We start from the raw sequence: 19,866 nt of genomic DNA, 5'->3' as shown, positions 1-19,866 counted from the left end.
AAACTGCTTATCCGTAAAATATCGAACGGTCAACTACTCACATAAAAATAATCAATAATATCTTTGGTGCTGTGACAGAAATGGCTTGATGATTAAACAACTCTTTTTTATTTCAAAAAATTGCATGTTTAAACTCCCCTACGTCTATTTCATTTAATTATCAAACCTCATACACATAGAATATGAATTAAAATAAAGTACACAAACTTGAATGTGTTTATAATAATTTAGTACTTGTGATAAAAAATGGAAATTTTTATACAAATCGTGATCTATCGAATAAATCCGTATTCAGCTACTTCTTTTGTTTCTTCAGTAATGACATTAAAGTAACATCGCATCATACAAAATCAGGATAGTCGCTTTAAGATTTCACTGATAGTAAGACAATATTTTGAATTGACTACATTTAGAAGTATTAGGTATATAATTTTATTTCAGTAATCTAAAAGTACTTTGAAAGCTTTGACAATTATATGATCCTGGATCCAATATCATGTTGAAATGTGAATATATACAGTTGAAGAGTTCATGATTGAAACAAAATAGCTCTCTAGTTATTTATGGCTAACATATTGAGTTCAGATGTAAACGGTTACTAACTTTTCGGTTTTCGATTATATAACCAAGCTTATGATGTAGGTTTGTTCTCTGAGCTGGATGGTTTGGTCGTGGAGCTTTCATCGTCCTTCTGAACGACATCATCAGCACAAACTTCGGGTAGAAGTGAAGTGTTGGAAAGCTACACGACCAAACCATTCAGCTCAGAGAACAAACCTACATCAAAGTCACCCACCTGAGCTACAAATCTTCTCCACCATCTCACAACCAAGTTTATGAATTAAATATTTATTTTTAGTGAATTTCTGCTTTATTTTTACTTATTAAAACATAAACTTTAGACTTTTACTTCAGTATGGAAAAAAAGGTAAACATAGAAATATATTTCCTTATCAGTAGTAATTAATTTGACATCATTTTATTGGTTACCCATCTATCAATAATCAATCGAAAGTAATCAATTATCGGTTGACGAAATGAATTATATCAAATAAGGTAATGTCCAGTATTTGTGCATATGATGGTTAATCATAACAAAATATAAACCAGTTGATATATTATATATATATGGTTGGCGATTTGCTGTTTATCATTTATCATCTTCATATGTTGATGTAGAAAGTAATTTGACTGCCAACTCTGAAGCACTTAACTGATTAATGTCATGGTATTTTAATCGTATTCCATAGCTTAGATTTTATATTTGGTATACAGCAATTATCTTGAAGTGATTAAAAATTACAATTATTAAACAGAACAACTTGAATTTACTTTATTTTGTTACATTCTCATCAACTGTTTAAATGGTTCTCGAAGTTGAAATTGTTTTCCCATACTTTCCTACGTTCAGTTATGTCTGATGCTGAATTGTATGTCAAACATGCAAGAAACTCAAAAAACCTCTACTAGGTTGTTGAGGTGACCATTATAACAATATCAACTTTTACAAGCGACTTGAATTTAGTACACATTAGTACCGTGTATTCTGTATAAACAAATAATTAAGCAACTTAAGCCCTAACTCTGTGCGTAAAAGGTGTATATCCATTGCTGAAATTCCTGTAAATCTGTTGTTATGTCTGTTTTATATTCATTTACATTCTTTATGTAAATGAATGAATGAAACCAATTCTTGCTAATTAGGTATCTCCCACGGTTACATATCCAAACTAATAAACCAAAAAATTGACTATGTTTAAAACAAATACATCATTTAAAATTACAACCAGTGGATTTAAGATTATAAAATTAAAAAAAATAATTGTTCATGTTAAGATGACTAACAATATCAACTTGAATAAGTCTATACTATGGATGGAATTATGAGATTGATCATCAGAATAACTAATAGGTAAAATAAGTTGAGAGGGGAATAATAATGTAATCAGAAATCAAAATAAATGTCTGGTGAATGATTATGTAATGTATGAAGTGATATACAAATATATATGTGCAAATTTTATTAGGTTATTGAGAAAATTAGTTTTCAAATATTTATTTAGATAGATGAGAAGTGTGACGTTGTACTATACATCATTGTCTAGTTTCTTAAGGAGTGTAGTTATTTTAATTGTGTTATTGGAACTTTCTATCCATATTCTTACAAAATCATTTGTTAAACTAGATATTTGTTATTCTCATAGTTTATTATCTCTTTGGTGTATGCTGCTTATGTTTGCAGATATAACTAGTATGCAACAGCGGTTGGAAATGAAATGTCTGAGAGCAGATGGTTGAGAAGATGAATGAACGAACAATGAAGCTTGTAAAAGACAATTCAAAGAAGATGTACAAATGATGTATTTGATGTGATCTTCACATTTTATTAAGTCACTGTGTGATTATTCACTGAACATTAAATTGGTCTTTCCCAACTGAGTTCTTCATACAGTACTTCTTTACACCTCCTATACAAGTTAATTAATATCATGCGTCCCTTCTTTTGCTTCTTTTTTGTTTGATTCAATAACATGATGTGATATAAATGTTAGATTAATAAATAAGTTTTCGAGCATAAATCAATTATGTATAGATTCTTTCAAATTATCGACTTATGTATTCTAAAAGTATACTTCTGTTTGAATGAAATGAACATTTAGTTTAAATTATATGATTAAATCCTAAGTATTTAATATCTACGCTCTTTTTCATGTTACAGAACAATTTTCAAGCTTTTTTTCAAAGAACCCAGTTAACTCGAAAGTTTTGGTTTGGCCTGGTTTAACTCAGTGTAAACAAGAATACTAAATCAAAACCTAATGAGTGACTTTTCATAATTCGTTTGAATTACAGTACATCATGACTTCAGTATAATATCATAGGTTAGTAACGTTTTCAAATTGGATCATGTCACAAATTAAATGGTTACGTATTAACGATAAATTTAGTGATGGTCATTCTATATCAAAAACCGAATAAAGTTTGAGGTGTACATTATTACATTTCAGATTCAGTGGTTTGAAAATATCAGTTTTATTTCACTCTCATACTGGATACGCAATAAGTTAATACTAAAGTATAAGGACGAACCAATCATGTTTCAAAATATGGCTTCAAAGACACATCTAATAGTTTAAAAAGGGTGTTGACTGTCGATCGTATGCCTCTCTGATTTTGGCGAAAATTTAGTAATAACATAATTATAGGAGAAAAGATTGCTTCGAAAAGCCATTTTGTTCAATTATGGCATGGAAATAAGGTCCGTAGGATTTCATGGTAAAAATGATAATCGAATATTTTAGTTCTAGCTACGTTGGTATAAAAGTCTTTAAAAGCTTACTTCTTTTTATTTGTTTGAAAGTCATTTTCAGACAATCGATGCTTTTAGTGATGAATTGGGTAATACAATAAACTAGTAACCAGTTCAGACTCAGCTACTTTTGAAAAGAACGTAACATATGGGTACGAGTTCGATAAAAGAGTCATTGAAGCTCAGAAATCTTGATAAACATATCAGTACCTACACGTTGGATAAGTAGTATCTAAGAAATTTATGAGAGTCATCAGAAAATGAAAATGGAAGAAAAAAGGACGTGTTGAGGGAGAATAGGTAAGCGGTGGGTTTTTCAGACGTATTGATGAGTTCCTTTCATTCCGAACATCAGAAACTTTTAATTTATGTCAAAAAGCCGTAGGTTATGTGAAAATAATATATACATTTTATTTGAACTTATGTACTATTATTTTTTCCACTAAAAACTAATAACTTTCACTGTCTATCTTTTGACTGGCGGTAAACAAGGAAATTGTCAGGATTATTTCAAAAGTCGCTTCAGGAGCGACTCTTTTGTATTCTGTACTACACTAGTTTACATCAATCTACTACAGTGACCACCTTGCTAATTTATAGGCTACTAATAAATATTGTTAGGTTTTAACGTTCAGTGTTGTATTCTATGGTTTTAGCTAGCAGTAGAGTCTAACAAAAGCTTTTCATTCAATTTGGGCTCGTCTACCAGATATTGTTGTTATAGCAACTATCCTACAACCAATTACGATTCTCGCTAATTTTGATTAAGCCCTTTTATTATTTATTATTCGAATACTAACAATTTGCATTTTGCTTCTCACCGTTATGATCAATAGAGCACATGACAGACTCTAGCTAAAGTGTTAATTGCTTAAATATCATTCCATGATTCATCCTCCTCCCCATATATGTATGCAATCAAATCCTATTATAAGGTTTTGTTTTACCTTGCTCAGCCCTAATAAAATTTGACCATAAATTTGTCTACGCAATCGCTCGCATATACTTATTCTTCTCTCTAATTCAAATTTGTGTGATGTGTTTATGGCTTTTGTGATCTGCTTTGCGATCCTCTTATAAACTGTAGTTGCTGTTTTGTTTTTCCTTTTGATTTGAAACACTCTTGCCGTTTATATTATAACGGTTATTCAGGTGATTGACTAGAGAAGCAAAGCCATCACAATGTCACTGTGTCCGTGTTTATAATAAAACTGGAACTCCATACATTTCGCTTCGAAACGCTAATACATTTTTCCGCCAAGTTCCATCATTTATGTGACGCAGCATAAAACTTATAAAAATAATGTTTATTTATATTGGATATCATACAATTGTAATTTCGTTTCAGCCATTTGCATGTGATCATTAAACAAATGACTATTTTTTCAGGTGAAGAATATTTTTAGACCAACTAGTCACCTGGGCCAGTGTTCGGTAAACTTCATAAGTTATAATATCACAGTCGATTCCCTGTTCTCCTAATAACCTTCCTTCATTCAGTTCAGTGAATATAAGAGTGTGGAAGATGCTCACACTAGTGAGATATGATTCAACTTACCCACTTAAAACACCAAGTACTAAATTGATCAATAGAAATGCTCCAATTACAATTAAGGGTATAAAATAAATCCAGTTGAAACGTGATCCATATGTTCGATTGGTCTATTAAACAATAAAATATAACAATAATTGTTGAAATTGCAGAAAAAAGTTTAATTTCTTGAAAAAAATGGGATAAGCAAATACCTTTGCCGCTGTAAGCCTATCTGTTGGTTATTTGAAGTATTGTAACAGAATGAGACACAGTCTGTATCATTAATGCGTCTACCTATCAACTGAACAAGTGGTTGTTAACCAGCAGTTATCAAGTTATTTGAATTGTGCCAAAAGATTCTCTTACGTAAGACAGTGTGTGTTTTTCCGACTTACTTGAAACTACACAAACTAATTTGACAGTATATCACAAAAAGTTAGTTCGTTATAAAAAATGTATGATCCGGTACAAATAAATAACTATCCGGTATCTTGTGCATATTAAGTCAACACATCAATAGATGTAATTTATACGATGAAGAACAAAGGCCATAAAATAGTAACAATATCAAAAGTAAAGTAAACTTATAGAACAGAGTGAGAATAGTGAATGAAGACTAAAATTGACCAGCGCTATTACCAGAAGTTTTGTACCCATACAATTGTAGATTCAAACTGTCTCCTGAAAGAATTGTTGCCCATTATTTAAACCATTATAAAATATAGGTAACAGTACTGTACGTCTATGATACTTCTCTTTTCTACGCGATATGTTTCATCATTAGTTACCAATCGCCCTAATTAACAACTCTTTTAAAATCCCATCGTCAACAAAAATTGTTTATTCATTGAGTCAAATATGTTTTCAGTCCATTCAGATGAATCACAATCAAAAAATACAAATAAACTTAAATAAGTAACAATCGTGTTATTTATTGCTTGACAAAGTCACTTTACCATATATAGTACATCTGTCCATCCTTCCATTGTAATACACTGGAATACTGTTAACATTGCATAACCGATATTATCGAAACTTGTAATGCCATAATTTGGTCCCTCCCAATAACCTTTGCATATATAGCCAGCTGGACAAATAAATGCTCCCGGTGGTCGTGTATGGGTATCCACCGGTTGACATGGTACTAAACCAGGTGCATCTGGTATGAAACTTGGCAATTCCGTTGGATTACCTTGAAAAAAATTTAAAAGCGTTCTCTTTTAATAAGCTCAAATTGTAATGCCTCAACATATGTTATTAACACATTAAAAACTTGACAAATGTAGATTATTGACGTATGTGGATCACGTAAATTAGTTGATTAATGTGGAATGAAGTAATTTCCAAAACTTATAAGAAGTTAATCATCAGGTATTGACCAGCTTCAAGGTACCATGGAAATCAAGATAACTTTCTCTTCCTGGTCAGGAGTGAACATCCACGACCAACCTAAAGTCGAACCCAGGACTCTCAGGCCACATGGAAAGCGTCTAACCATTAAATCAATGAGAATACATCGAACAGTAAACATTTACACCTTCAATCATTTTCCAGTATAGTACATTAGATGGTCACTGAGCTTAATCACAAAATATTAGTAATGGGGTGAATAAAACTATGAAAATTAATGTTATTTCCAAAAAACAATTGTAATCATAATAACTGTGGAAGTATTATTATTTCAAGATGGCATAGAATTTCAGCGAATGGTTGTGCATGCAGGTAAAAGTAGACAAAACACAATGAATCCAACATACCCTATAATATTCAGTTACTGTTGATTAGTAAAAAATATTTGTCAAAGAAATTAATCTTATAAAAAATAGTCGTCTTTAATGCGAATCTTTACATAATTTCTATTCAAATAAATACCACACCATCACCAATTACTAATTGAACTATGGCTCACACAGTATAGTGTTGAATTGAAAATGAACAAATAGAAATAAAGTTAAAATATACACACTTGTGCATTGACAATAGTTTTCGAATTATATCTATTTATCAGTTTTTACAAAACAAATAAAAACGAACACTGTACTCCTATAAATTGTTGAACATATATAACGATTATAAGCAAAGATGGATAATGGCTAGCAGTGTAATCCAGGACGCGTGTCTCGTCCCACTTAGGACTCGTCGGCCGGATGTATTTGCATCCCAGAGTTGATGTCCACTCCAGGATCCGAACTCAGTATAGTCCGCTTCAAACCCCATCACGTTACCCACTTAGCTACTGAGTCCTGAAAGCCATTAACATGTACAATGGGGTGATATTTTATTTCATTTCGTATTGTTTGTTTGAATCTTTCCATTGATGTTTAGGACTACAATTGATCAGTCTCTAACTGGCATATATGCATCAAGATTGTTATCACTCACATGAGTATACAAATTTTACGTTGGAAATAAAAAAAGTGCAGAAGTGTTTGTAGCAAAGAATCAACAGAGAACCATAGTTTAATTAGAATTCAAAGTTACCCTGTAGTTATTGGGTAATAAGAATGAAATAATGTATAGAAATATGAGATTATGAGGGATTATTCATTGGACGACTACAAAAAGATAGAAAATTAAACGAACACGTGTCAAAATAAGATATGAAAGATAAATGTCCACTTAAATAAAGTAGGAAATGAAAATGAAACAAACATGTATCAACAAATAACTATTTCGTATACAATGGAGGCTTAGTTATTTCATCAATTCAAGCCTGAACATTTTTCTCAAAAGCGGTATATCCGATCCCACAGTTTCCTATGATTATAACATTCCTTCATATTTTGTTAGATATTTCTTGACAACTGTTTGGTTCACTTCTTCATCCTTTTATATTCTTCAAGTGGAAAATCAACTTTCACATCTCTGTCCTATATCTAATTTGAACACATGTTCGTTCATATTTTATTATAATTAGTAGGTTGATTTAAAACTAGCTGGAAAATGTCACAATTATTATTGTTGTGTGTGCTACTAATGTCAACAGATATAAGTAGTTTGTATCACCAATAGAAAGTGGAATGTCTGGCGATAGAAGGTTGGGAAAATCGAAGAGAAGTGACCGAGAGCAGAGAGTGACTGACACTTGAATATACATGGAGAAATAAGCGAAAATTATTCTACAGAGTTTTTAAATTTTGTGTTTAAAAAATTATTATATTTTCTGGTTCATCTACTCGGTAACTCTTCTCAATTTTAATCTATATAATTTTCTATGTTTGTTTACGCTATCAAAATATTAGGGTAAAGGATAGAAGTCGGGTCGATATTTTATGATTTTTGTCAGCTAGTACACTATCAAGTTAGCTTTCTCATAGGTGCTCATTGTTTATAGGAGCGCTGAAAACCAGAGAGTAATTAATCATTCTGTTTTAGTTAAAAACTTCTTATCGTTATTCTTGTGTGGTTAAAGAATGAGTTGGTCGATTTTACAAATTTAGAACACTGAATCTAGTTAAACAACTTATCAAAATTTATTAGGTTCGTATTACTGTATGATAATCATTTGATATCATTGGTTTTTTCTACTCGGATTGTCTGAAAATCAATGGGCACGGTTTCTCTCTAAAATAATGGAAACTCATTTAGAAGATGGACGCCAATAAGGATACGATATCGTATGTGGAATTCGACACAGAACTGACTGGAATTGGAAACGTGAAACATCTCATTTAGTCGAAGTGTTCATAAAATGATTAAAGCGAAACAGTTGTAGATATAATACTACGCGAAATAAACTATTCAGTAATGTTAACTACAGAAAAATAGTTCTCCAATGCTCTCTATTTTTCAGTAGCTTTCCAGTTGGAAATTATTTATAAGGAAAGAAACAATTAAACAACACGGTTTGCAATGAACATAACACTAGTATTTGTTTTCACTAGTGTACTGAAAAAATCCCCAATTTTAAAATACACTTGTAGTGAATTGCTAGTAATAGTTTTTTAGTATTGTCAATTTTCTTACATAATAATTATAAAAAAAGCGCATTCTAGACTGATAAAACTTTCTCTGCCAGTACATTAAAACGACACATAACCATTAATTGTATATTTGGTAGACCACTGATACAATTCTTACCTCAAATTATTTATGTCAATAGATTTATTAAAATCAATGTAGGAGGCGGACAAAATATTAAAAAAATTTGATTCTAGTCCAGACAACGTATATTATATACTACTCTTCCTGTAATTCTCCTTCTCCCTACAATACTATGAACTCAAGTTATACCTTCAATATTTAGCTGTAATGAAATATTAATTTTTTTGTAACTTATTTAAATGTACATTCGTCTATATTGACTATTAAAGTATTTATATATACAATGATTAAATATAAAAAAATTTAGTAACTAGGCTAGTTTACAGTCAAATGAACACTTATTTCTCTATTTATACAAACATTATAATTGTAACAATAGAAAACAAAAAAAAACAATTTATTGACATGATTTATATAAATTCCATCTTTTTTAATTCTGGAAATTTCTTTTCTGGAAAAAATTCTGTATAAATTGTAGGTCTGTTGATGTCGCTGAGTTAATATATATATATATATAAATGAGTATACTATATAAAAACTTGTCTACAATTGAGACAATAATTTTTTCCGATATATTAAAATATTACACCGAATTTGACTTCAATAAGTAATTCAATTTGTTTTTTTACCGTCACACACCAAAAAATAATAGATTTCGTGAATTTTTGGTGGATATACAGTAAGTAACCAGTCAATTTGCCTAAATTGTTAGTTAGGTAATTTTAGAAAATAACTTTATCTTTCAGAATATTTTAGGTTTGACCCTGAGTAAGAATAAAAAGTGTTGAACACTAAGAATTCAGGATAATGAAGAGATAGCTATGTATTGAAGGTTACATCTCCTTTTTTCAGGTAATATCTATAGTTGATCATACTTAGTTTTGTTACTATGTTGAATATCTGACTTGATTTAACATTGTTCCGACTTTTTAAATAATCAAACTAAGTAAAGAACTTATTTGGTAATAAATTATCACATCCCCCATACTTAAGTGAAACAAATTTATTCGATAACTCAGTACAAATGATAATCTTTCCACATATCTTAGTTAAATAGATTCAGTCAATGGTTAAGTCAATTTGTTTCCATCGAGTATAGTACGCAATTCTATATTGACTTAAAAAATGAACGGTGTCATGCTTGTCACCTAACTCACAGAACTTTGGTACACTATTGTCAGGACTCAGTGGCCGAGTGGATAACGCGATGGCGTTCGAAGCCAACGGTACTGGGTTCGAGTCCCAGAGTGAACATCAACTCTGAGATGCAGGTACATCCAGCTGACGAGTCCCAAATAGGACGAAACGCGCGTCCTGGATCCCACTGCTAGCCACTATCCATCTCTGCTTACCATGCTTGTGAATTAAGGTATATCGAGGCAATACGCACAGTATGCACATATGCCAATTAGAGACTGACCAGTTGCAGTCCTAAACACATCGATGAGAAGATCCAAACAAACAATACTAAGTGAATTCTATTGTTTACGGTTGTGAACATGAATTTCTGAGGAATCTGATATTAAGATAAAATAACTAACTATTGTTCTCTGGGTATACAGTAATCATCCATTCAAGGTCGGTTCGTATAAAACTGTCATTATTCAAATCATTATATCAATCATTAAATGCAACTGTTCATTGAGCACTTCAAATTCAATATAGTTCATATTTACATAGGTAAATGTTTCGTTAAATTTCTGGAAAATATAATGTATGCATAGAAAATCTTAATAAAAATAATTTACTTTGTTCAAAGCATGTTACATGAAAGACACCAGAGTAAAATTCTAATCCAACAATTGCAAATATTAATATAGCAAATAATACTAATATTCCAATTTGTAATAATGGTGCCATTGCTTTGATAATCGATGTTAAAACTACTTGGAGACCTATGGAAGAAATAAAATGATAATAATTATATAAACCAAAATATTTAATTGAATGGAAAACAAAATTCAAATAGGTATAAGTCTGTTAGATTTATAATCCAAGTTTAATATTCATAAATGTTTCATAATTTTTTGCTATAATGGAAACTTAAGATCAATCAAACTATTCAAGACAGCAGTTTTAATCGGTCATATTTGTGTTATAACGTGTGAGTGCGTGCGTGTCCTGTTTAATATATGACGTGATGATCCCCGCCAATCAGAGAGGAATGAATTATCAATCACAGCTATGATACACAAAAGCGGTATGAGTAGTCTTGAGTACTTATCAGTCCTACTTTCTGCCTAGCACAGCCAGAACACTAATAACAGCCTCTGCAATATGAATCATCATTCTCAAACATACTGGGTTTATATACCAATCAAACTGATTACATCGTACCATTAAATAGAAAATAACGTTTGTACAAGATTTAGCTAAATGTGTCTGTGAATAGGGGGAACAGTAATTAATAGACTGGGTATAACTCAGGAATGGTAAATCGTATAATAATAGTCTATAGGTCAAAATAAAGCTTATAATAAGAGGGACACGAATATGAATAGTTCAGTTACTTAACAATTATACAATAGGAAATATACATATCATATTGGTGCATAAATATTTCTCAAAGTTGCCATTCACAATTGTTCACGGGATACAACAATTTGATTGTAGAAAAGAACTAAACTAGATATTAAACTATTCATAAAGGACTAAATGTAATTTACTTATCATTCAGCTGTACATTCAGTTCTAAGGTACTGTATGATAGTATACTTCATTCGTTTACATTATTCATGAATTTACTCAGTAACGTTTTTTTTTGAAGACTACCACAATCAGTAACACATTAGTTGAAAGTGAAAGCGATCTGAAAACTCTATAGTAAAAAATTAAACTGATTTGTCAACTATGGTTTTAGTTAGTTTTATTCACTTTAATGAAGCTTACATCGCAATCATAAAAATGTTCATCATGTATATATTCTCAAAATAAAAAGAGTTAGAAAATTACTTTTATTGAATACTTTATCACCAAGTCTTGTCTATTAACAAAAGGAAAGTAACAAGATCCCATCCACTGTACAAACTAATGTAACTTTATATGAGTTGACATTGACTTTACGTAAAAAAACTAACTAAAATTAATTATTTAAAGTGGCTTTCGTTTTATCCTCAGTAAGTTCTGTTTATAAAAGTAACGTTGCTAGAGTGATGTTTGTTTGAAGTAATGCTGATATTATCTAAAATTCTTCATTTTCTATACCTAATCACAACTTCTAGGTACTATATTGTTTGTTCAGTGAGTATAATTAAACTGAATTTTGTTCGTTGCATTCATAATTATTTCATGAAGAAGGTAAACAAAAAACAAACTCAGATAATCAAGATGACTGTAGAAAAATAAACTAAGTTTAAATTAATTATAAATCAGACTTTATTTATTTTTATCAGTATGTAACGGTTCAAAAGAACAGATATCGACATCACCGGTCATATTTACCTCAGTGATTAAGAAACAATTTTATTACCTATCTTAATTTATATTCTTTACACATTTGTTGACTTTCGAGAGAATTGTTAATTGTTCTTATACTAGTTTACAATTTTGTCTGTTTGTTAACTAAGCATACTACTAAATGATTCTGATTCAACGAAGGAATATTTTGTCCTACACATCATTAAGCTCTTTTAATTTCAATGAACCGAAATCAGTTATAATGAATCATCAAATAAATACTGTCATTTACATTACACAGAAACTTTCCTTGCAGTAGAATAAAGTCTGGTTCAGTTCAGTAAGTCTTTATCATAGTAATAAAATCAAGAGTGAATATTGCCTTATATGTACATAGTGTTTATGACTTACTTGGTACACCTGATACTAATTTGAGAGGACGCAGTACACGTACAGCTCGAAGTGTTCGTAAATTCACTCCACTTCCACTGGTCATGAACATTGTAAGAAATCTATTAAAGAAATCATAGAATAAACACTTTTACATCCAACTAAAATAATAAATTAATATAGCTAATTGGGTAAAAGTTGAAATTCTGATTTTTATATTATGATTGAGCAACTATATGATATTTTTCTGGAGATGAAGTTTTCAAGTTCTGTTGTTCAGACAAGGACGTTTATGAGGATGTTCAATTATCCACATATTTTGATGCATGAGATGCAAGTTAAACTTGTCTACTAATGCACAAAAGGAAGCAGAGTTAGCATTGTTTGATTTAGGATCTTAATGTTGACGTTATTTGTTTTTTAAGGGATGTAATGCCCACTTTTTTTATTGGTACATATTTTGAGTTTCCTACAATCATGGCAATTCGGCATCAGCCTTTCCATGTTTCTTCCAAATACATAACTCATTTATTGATCTCCACAGTCGCATTCTTATTTTTAGCTCATGGCTATTATATTTCATTATTCTATGAACAATTAGTCCCTTACCCATCAACAAACCTACTTATATCCTTATGTGTTTATCCCAATTTTAATACAATTCCGAATCACTATTATTATTATGGTTATTGTTACGATAATGGGCGAGACTAAACTATATGGACGAGCCAATCAGAAGCTTTCGCGGGTTTTCAAGGTCACGGCGCTAATTTTGGTACCTGATGCTTACGTACGGTCGGTTTACAACGGATTTTAGAGAAGACGTGATAATTCAGCGTCTACAAGAGAAGTGATCATAAGATTTCGGCGCGAAATTCAATCATCCATTTGGATAAATAGAGTTTCAGCATTATAGCTGATGTCAGTTCGTGATGAAAACCCTAAGTATAATTCCTAACCTTAACCATGAACTGTAAATCGTAATTTGAATTCTTCACACAGGTTTATAACCCTCATTTAGTCTAAGTTATAATGTCAACACTCTCAGAGTCACTCTAGCGTCGCTCAAAGTTCGTCCATAATTTATAGTCTCATCCTTAACCCTTAACCTTAACTCTAACCCTAAACCCTAAACCATACCAACACACCAACAACATTGAAGCTATGTGGTCGAGGCTAAAAGAATTTTTGAGACCTTATCATGGTTCCAGAGGTCGACTACTATGGAGCCACATGGATGAGTTCCTGTACCAGATGCACTATGATTTTAGAACTTCTGAACCAATATCTAACCTTGATAAGTTTTTGAGTCATGTAAAAGAACAGTATCCCCTTTAATTTTTGAGTTTTCTATAATATATTTTCACTGTATACTAACTGTCTTCTGATTGGCTAATATTTCTCAAGGTCATTTAAGATTCGTGCAAAGGTCGTCCATATAGTTTAGTCTCGCCCGATAATGTTTTAGTAACTACAAATAATCCACATCACTTCATCCATCCTATCAATCACGATTCACATGTGGTCCATATGCTTGATAATAGCATAAATTATGGTTTATCTTTGTCGACTAAATATGGTCAAGTTATCTCATTATATATGAGATCATATACAATAAATCACTGTTGGTGATTATCATGTCAACATCATAATATGTCATATATTTAAGCAAAATTCATTCATTGTTCAATGCTAACCAGTGGTGGAAATCCAAAAAGATTTACTCAACTCTTTATTATCGTATGTTTTGAATCTAAGAGACCAAACTATGTTACAGAAATAAACGAATAAAAGATTAATCTTCCACTTAATAATAAGACGTTCATTCAGGAAAAATAATGTAGATTTTAGATCAAATTTACTTAATAAACTTTGAATACATTTGAACTGTGAGTAACAGTAAAACCCATTTCATTTTATGTAACTTGTAAACTGAATGTACGTTCATCCCAGTGTTGCTATCCGCACTGGGACTAAAACATAGTGGTTATCATTGCAAAAGTCAACTCGTTATCTACTAGACTCATTGTCTAGGTAGTAACATATAGGTAATAGCAAATCCTTACCACTGATTGTACATATACATTAAATATTTAATCCGTTGGGAATCATTCTACACATACATATTTTTATAAGTTAATATTGCATTGATTTATATATATATATATATATATATATAATGTTATACCATACTAAAAGGATTCATTTGATAATTAATTCATTTATTTCTTATTCATTTTCAAAACCAATAGATTTTCCCTTAGTATTGTTTGTTTGAAGTGGATAACGCGATGGTGTTTGAAGTGAAAGGCACTGGGTTCGAGTTTTGGAGTGAACATCAACTCTGAGATGCAGATACATACAGCTGACGAGTCCCAAATAGGACGAAACGCGCGTCCTGGATTCCACTGCTAGCCACTATCCATCTCTGTTTACCAATAGATTTTCCGTTTAGGTAAAAGTTTATATCACAGACTGACTTTAACTAGGGTGTTTTTGGAGGCGAAAAAACACTGGACAATTGTTTGACTGAAGTTTGAAACTTCTCAAATAATAAGCTTTCACGGCCTCAATATAGACCGAACTAATGATTTTAAGGTTTATTGATGGTAATCTAGCAATCAAACTATCGAGTTTTCATCTGATAATCAGATTGTGAGGTTGCATGACTATCATCCGTTTTCTTTGTGGATACCTGCTTCACCTCCATTATGGTTGAACTACATTGATCACAGAGTCTTAGTGGAACCGTGGGAATTTCTAGAAATCAGTTATCAGTGAGTAGAATTTAGGTTAAATGCATATTTTTACTCATTTCTTTCTTACATTTTCTAATATAAATTATCTTTCTTGATTAGTGAATCACATCTATTAGTTCTCTAGCATTTTATAATTCAATGACTCTTGTTACTAATATCTCAATCCATATATATTCTCCAAAGTTATCATCTACTGGTTATAATTTGATGTTGTTTTATTATGTTTGTTAATCTTATCAATACTACTAACACATAATTCTAATATCAGTTTTTATTTTCTTTTTTTTTGTTTATTTCTTAAATCAATAGTTAATTAATTAATTATGTTTACTTATATATATATAAATATTGTTTACTCATGAATGTAATGACATGTAACAAGTTCCTTAGTTGATATCGGAACTTTCTGATCTCATATCTCATTAAAAAATAAATAATATTCATTTCTTTTTTTTGTTTCAGGAAACAATCAATCTTAAATTGAAGTATTTTATAGTGTGAAATCATTAAAATAAAAGTCAATAGTTTATATTTGATTGAATATTTAACAGAAATGATTTTAACTATAACACGGTAATTGCAATCATGTATTTAAAACATTGATAATAACAAAATATAAAAGAATTTAGAAATTTAACTTTTAGAGGTTATGAGTAATAATAAGAAAGGATTTTGTTATATCCCCAAGCGATTTATGAATGGTAACTTTGAGAACGATTTATGGACCAATATGATATGTATATTTCCTATTGTATAATTGTTAAGTAACTGAACTATTCATATTCGTGTCCCTCTTATTATAAGCTTGTTATAGCCTGTTATAGCAACGAAACATTCATCAACGCATTTTCGTGTTTTAGATATATCATTACAAAAAGCAACTGACTTTGTATTTATGTTTTAAACTAATCTTATTATCTAAGAAGTCAATTTAGAATTAAAATGAATCACTGATAGAATTGCTACATAATATAATGAAAACTACCCTTTATTTCAAATATGATCTATCTTTCCGAATGCACCAAGACAATGATAATAATAATTGCATATTAACACGTTAAGCCATAAATAATTAGTTTCTATTGTATTGTATTCTTTACAACCTATAGTTAAACTACAGGAAATCTCCAAATAAAACAAAGAAACGAATAGTAGTTTAACAAAGAGTTCCCCTTTTTTTATTGATATACGTCTCCAACAATTTCATGTCATCTATCGATTTGACTGCTATTTGGTCATTATAAAGATTAAATACGTTATCAGTATTTTTACATTAATCTATCTATTCACCTCAAAAAAAATATTGATTTAACTGATTTCTCCTGACAGAGTGTACTTTTTGAAAGCTACTAACGAGCAAATTCAACATGACTTTCACGATAATAACAGAAAAAAAATTAGCCAGAAAAAGAAAACAATTTAGTGACAAGAAAAATTCACTTTTCATTAAACCAAAGCATTTTTGACTACATTTTAATGATTAAAAATATTTTTTTGTATCTTTCTCTCTGTTTTATCTTAACTGATATTGCATAGATTACTTCATCCATATACACACATGATAGAAATCAAAATATTTTGAACTAGCTCTAAATACTATATTGCTAGGTTCATAAATTATTTTAGATAGGCTATGATGTGTAGCTCAAAACTGTTTCGTTCTACATAACTAGCCCCTAGATACATTGGTACGGCCGAGAGTGAGGAGAGTCCGCTCTCCCCCTCAAAATACTCTTACATGGACACGCTTATAAAGCCTCTGCCAGAGAAGCCCTACTCACTGCCTTCTCGTGACATTACTATTGTTTACGAAATTGAGAGGACGAAAAGCGAATGTCCTGTGCTTTAACCGGGTTGATGGACACGGCGAGTCCACCTAGGGAAGTTGGAAAACCCTGATTCCAAACTAGTGGTGCACATGGACTTCAGTATCATGAAGGAACAAATGGCATATGAATCAATCGTTGGTCACCGGCTACCGTAAGACTGCATCTTCTCATGATGCTCCACTGACTTGTGGATCAAACCTTTAGGTCAAAGGCTCCAGGTGTGGTCCCCTAAGAAAATCACCTGCTTCAGTTTGGGCACCTGGGCAGTATCATAGCCCTCACACAAATCAAATGAGATTTGTGTGGCGCATGTATATCCGGTGCCCCTTTGTACCAATATTTATGTGTTTAAATAAATAATAATCAATAAAATAACTGGTCGTCATACTGTAAACAGTCGATTCTGTGAACAATGTGTTGCGTAAACATTGATTTACATCACATATTAACATTCATTGTATAAAGTCATTCAGAAATTCCTAAACACATTTTGTTTCACTTTGTTTAATCATTGTCATAATCTCTTGTTTTTTTTTATATTTAGAATAGAATTATGTAAATTATTAAAATGATTAGATAAAATACCTTGTCAATGTGATAAAATTAACTTTTTTAAAGTATATAATGTAGAAGCAAAAAACAAAAAGGCTAATTACTTTTACATAAATGTTCATTTCTCATAACTAATTAATTAATTAATCAAGCGAAAGACAGAGAGAGAGAGAGAGAAGAATAAGTGAATGATTATTAGAGAGAGATAGAAAAGAGGAAAGAGAGCAACAGAGACTTCCATCATACAACATAAAATTCATCTATATGAATAATGTATAATTAGATCTTATTAACTGTCAATTAATAATTTCTAGTATGAAATAAAGAACTTAATTGTTTATATAATAATATTCATTTATTCTTGTAATCATGTCAATAATTGAATGTATAGAATGTAGTAGAATATAATTACAGTTGGTAGATTATATATTGGGATAAATATTAAGCTTCATTAGTTTATCACATTTTATCATTCCTTACTATATAAGCTATTTAAATTAGGACTTTAAAACAAAGTCATGGCATTTTATTTGTTTTCTTTTTTAGATAACACTTTAATTGACTAATGTTAAAAACAGAGTTCCATCGAAGTAAACGATTGAATCTGAGTGAGTGTCTACTATGGATCATATGTAACGGATTAAAAGAAAGAACTGTTTAGCTAATAAATGATCTTAACTAGTTCCATCTTATAAATATAATTGTAGAATAAATCCTAGAAACGATGCCAACAATTAATAGTTCACATGAATGTTCTTGATTATCTTGTTTTGTTAGGTGTCTATATTAAAGCCCTCATCAAGTAGACATTAAAGAAGGTGCTAAAATCACATACTGATAATGTAATTTCATGAAAATATGAACTCCTGATACGTATGTATATATCAATGTAGACAGATATAAAATAATGAATAATATAAACTATTTTATTATTTACAGTATTTCGATTCCTAGAACCTATGCCATATAATATGAAGTCCATACCAAATTCAACATAATTATCCAATTTTACTAACAGTCGGTATTTACAAATTTGATAATAATCTGGTTGAATACGATTCAGAAATATTTGTTACGGATTATTCACTCCAGTATATGTTGTTCTGTTTTTGTCGCTAAAAACATCAATTGTTCAGTATCTTTTGGAATATCTATGTGTTATGAAAACCCACTTTGGTATTTTTTCACCGCGTAAAGGGTGGAACACAATAATAGCTATCTGAATTCAGCAAGTTAATAGACAACGCGTTGTTTTTTTTTGAATCGATGGGTATTGGATTCATTTATCAGTGTGAAACACAACGCTTAGATTTAGGAATATCCAGCTGACAAGTCGCAACTAAGACAGAACGGTCTTTCTCGATTTTATTACTACCTGCTATTCAACTTTACTCATAATTTGTAATTAAACCATTTTGGATTGATAGAAGTTGAATAATGCCAACTAATAGAAATAAATGGTTATTTGTTAATGACTTTTTTGGAGAATTTTCACAATCTCAAACTATTTGTTAGGCGAAATTGACAATTAATGTATACTGAAGGAAAATTCAAATTTAATTCTTGTTAAACTATCAGGAATGTAGTCAGGAGGCATATAGAAATGGGCTATATCTTTAAGTGATTGAAACCAAACATGTGGTCTCTTGGATTGTTAAATAAATTGTGATTTAAATGTTTGGCATGATGAACATCTAAAATGTCATAGATCTGGTGTAGCGCTCCAATAATATTCAAACATATTGAAAACAAATCAAATTTATGATAATTCAGTCAATATAATGTCAGTTGGATACACTGTTCTTAACCCATAACATATGTGCTATTAAAACAAGTCCATTGTATATACGTTATATTTAATTTTTCTCTCCACAACATTTATTAAACCGCAATATTCCTAAACATCTGTTCTATCCTAGCTTCAAATGGTTACATTATGAATGTCAATAAGCACAAAAGAGGTTTAGGCTAAACATACAGATCTTCTGACTAGTATAATACGGTTGAAAGGTTATCATTTCACTCTTTCCGATTTTAATTTCTTTACATTGT

At 30.6% G+C, this 19,866-nt stretch overlaps 1 protein-coding gene and 1 non-coding gene across 2 annotated transcripts in view; one reads left to right on the top strand and one right to left on the bottom strand.

The window, feature by feature from the left end:
• Smp_020170 (voltage-dependent calcium channel) overlaps positions 1 to 19,866 on the bottom strand; it is a gene marked incomplete at both ends in the record, with an annotated part of 167,914 nt that overhangs the window by 99,294 nt on the left and 48,754 nt on the right. Inside the window, 4 exons of the mRNA XM_018793451.1 lie at positions 4,869 to 4,972; positions 5,801 to 6,036; positions 10,637 to 10,783; positions 12,696 to 12,795. Of these exons, the coding sequence (XP_018647963.1) occupies positions 4,869 to 4,972; positions 5,801 to 6,036; positions 10,637 to 10,783; positions 12,696 to 12,795 (587 nt within the window). The remainder of the gene's footprint in view (positions 1 to 4,868; positions 4,973 to 5,800; positions 6,037 to 10,636; positions 10,784 to 12,695; positions 12,796 to 19,866) is intronic.
• Smp_tRNA_00518_Arg_TCG.1.1 lies at positions 10,074 to 10,140 on the top strand. The gene has a single exon. It is a non-coding gene (tRNA).

Source organism: Schistosoma mansoni, chromosome 1 (assembly GCF_000237925.1).
Source record: "Schistosoma mansoni strain Puerto Rico chromosome 1, complete genome".
In the NCBI taxonomy this organism is placed as follows: Eukaryota; Metazoa; Platyhelminthes; class Trematoda; order Strigeidida; family Schistosomatidae; genus Schistosoma; species Schistosoma mansoni.
Note: the sequence above shows the minus strand (reverse complement) of the source record. Positions and strands in the feature narration are given on the sequence as shown.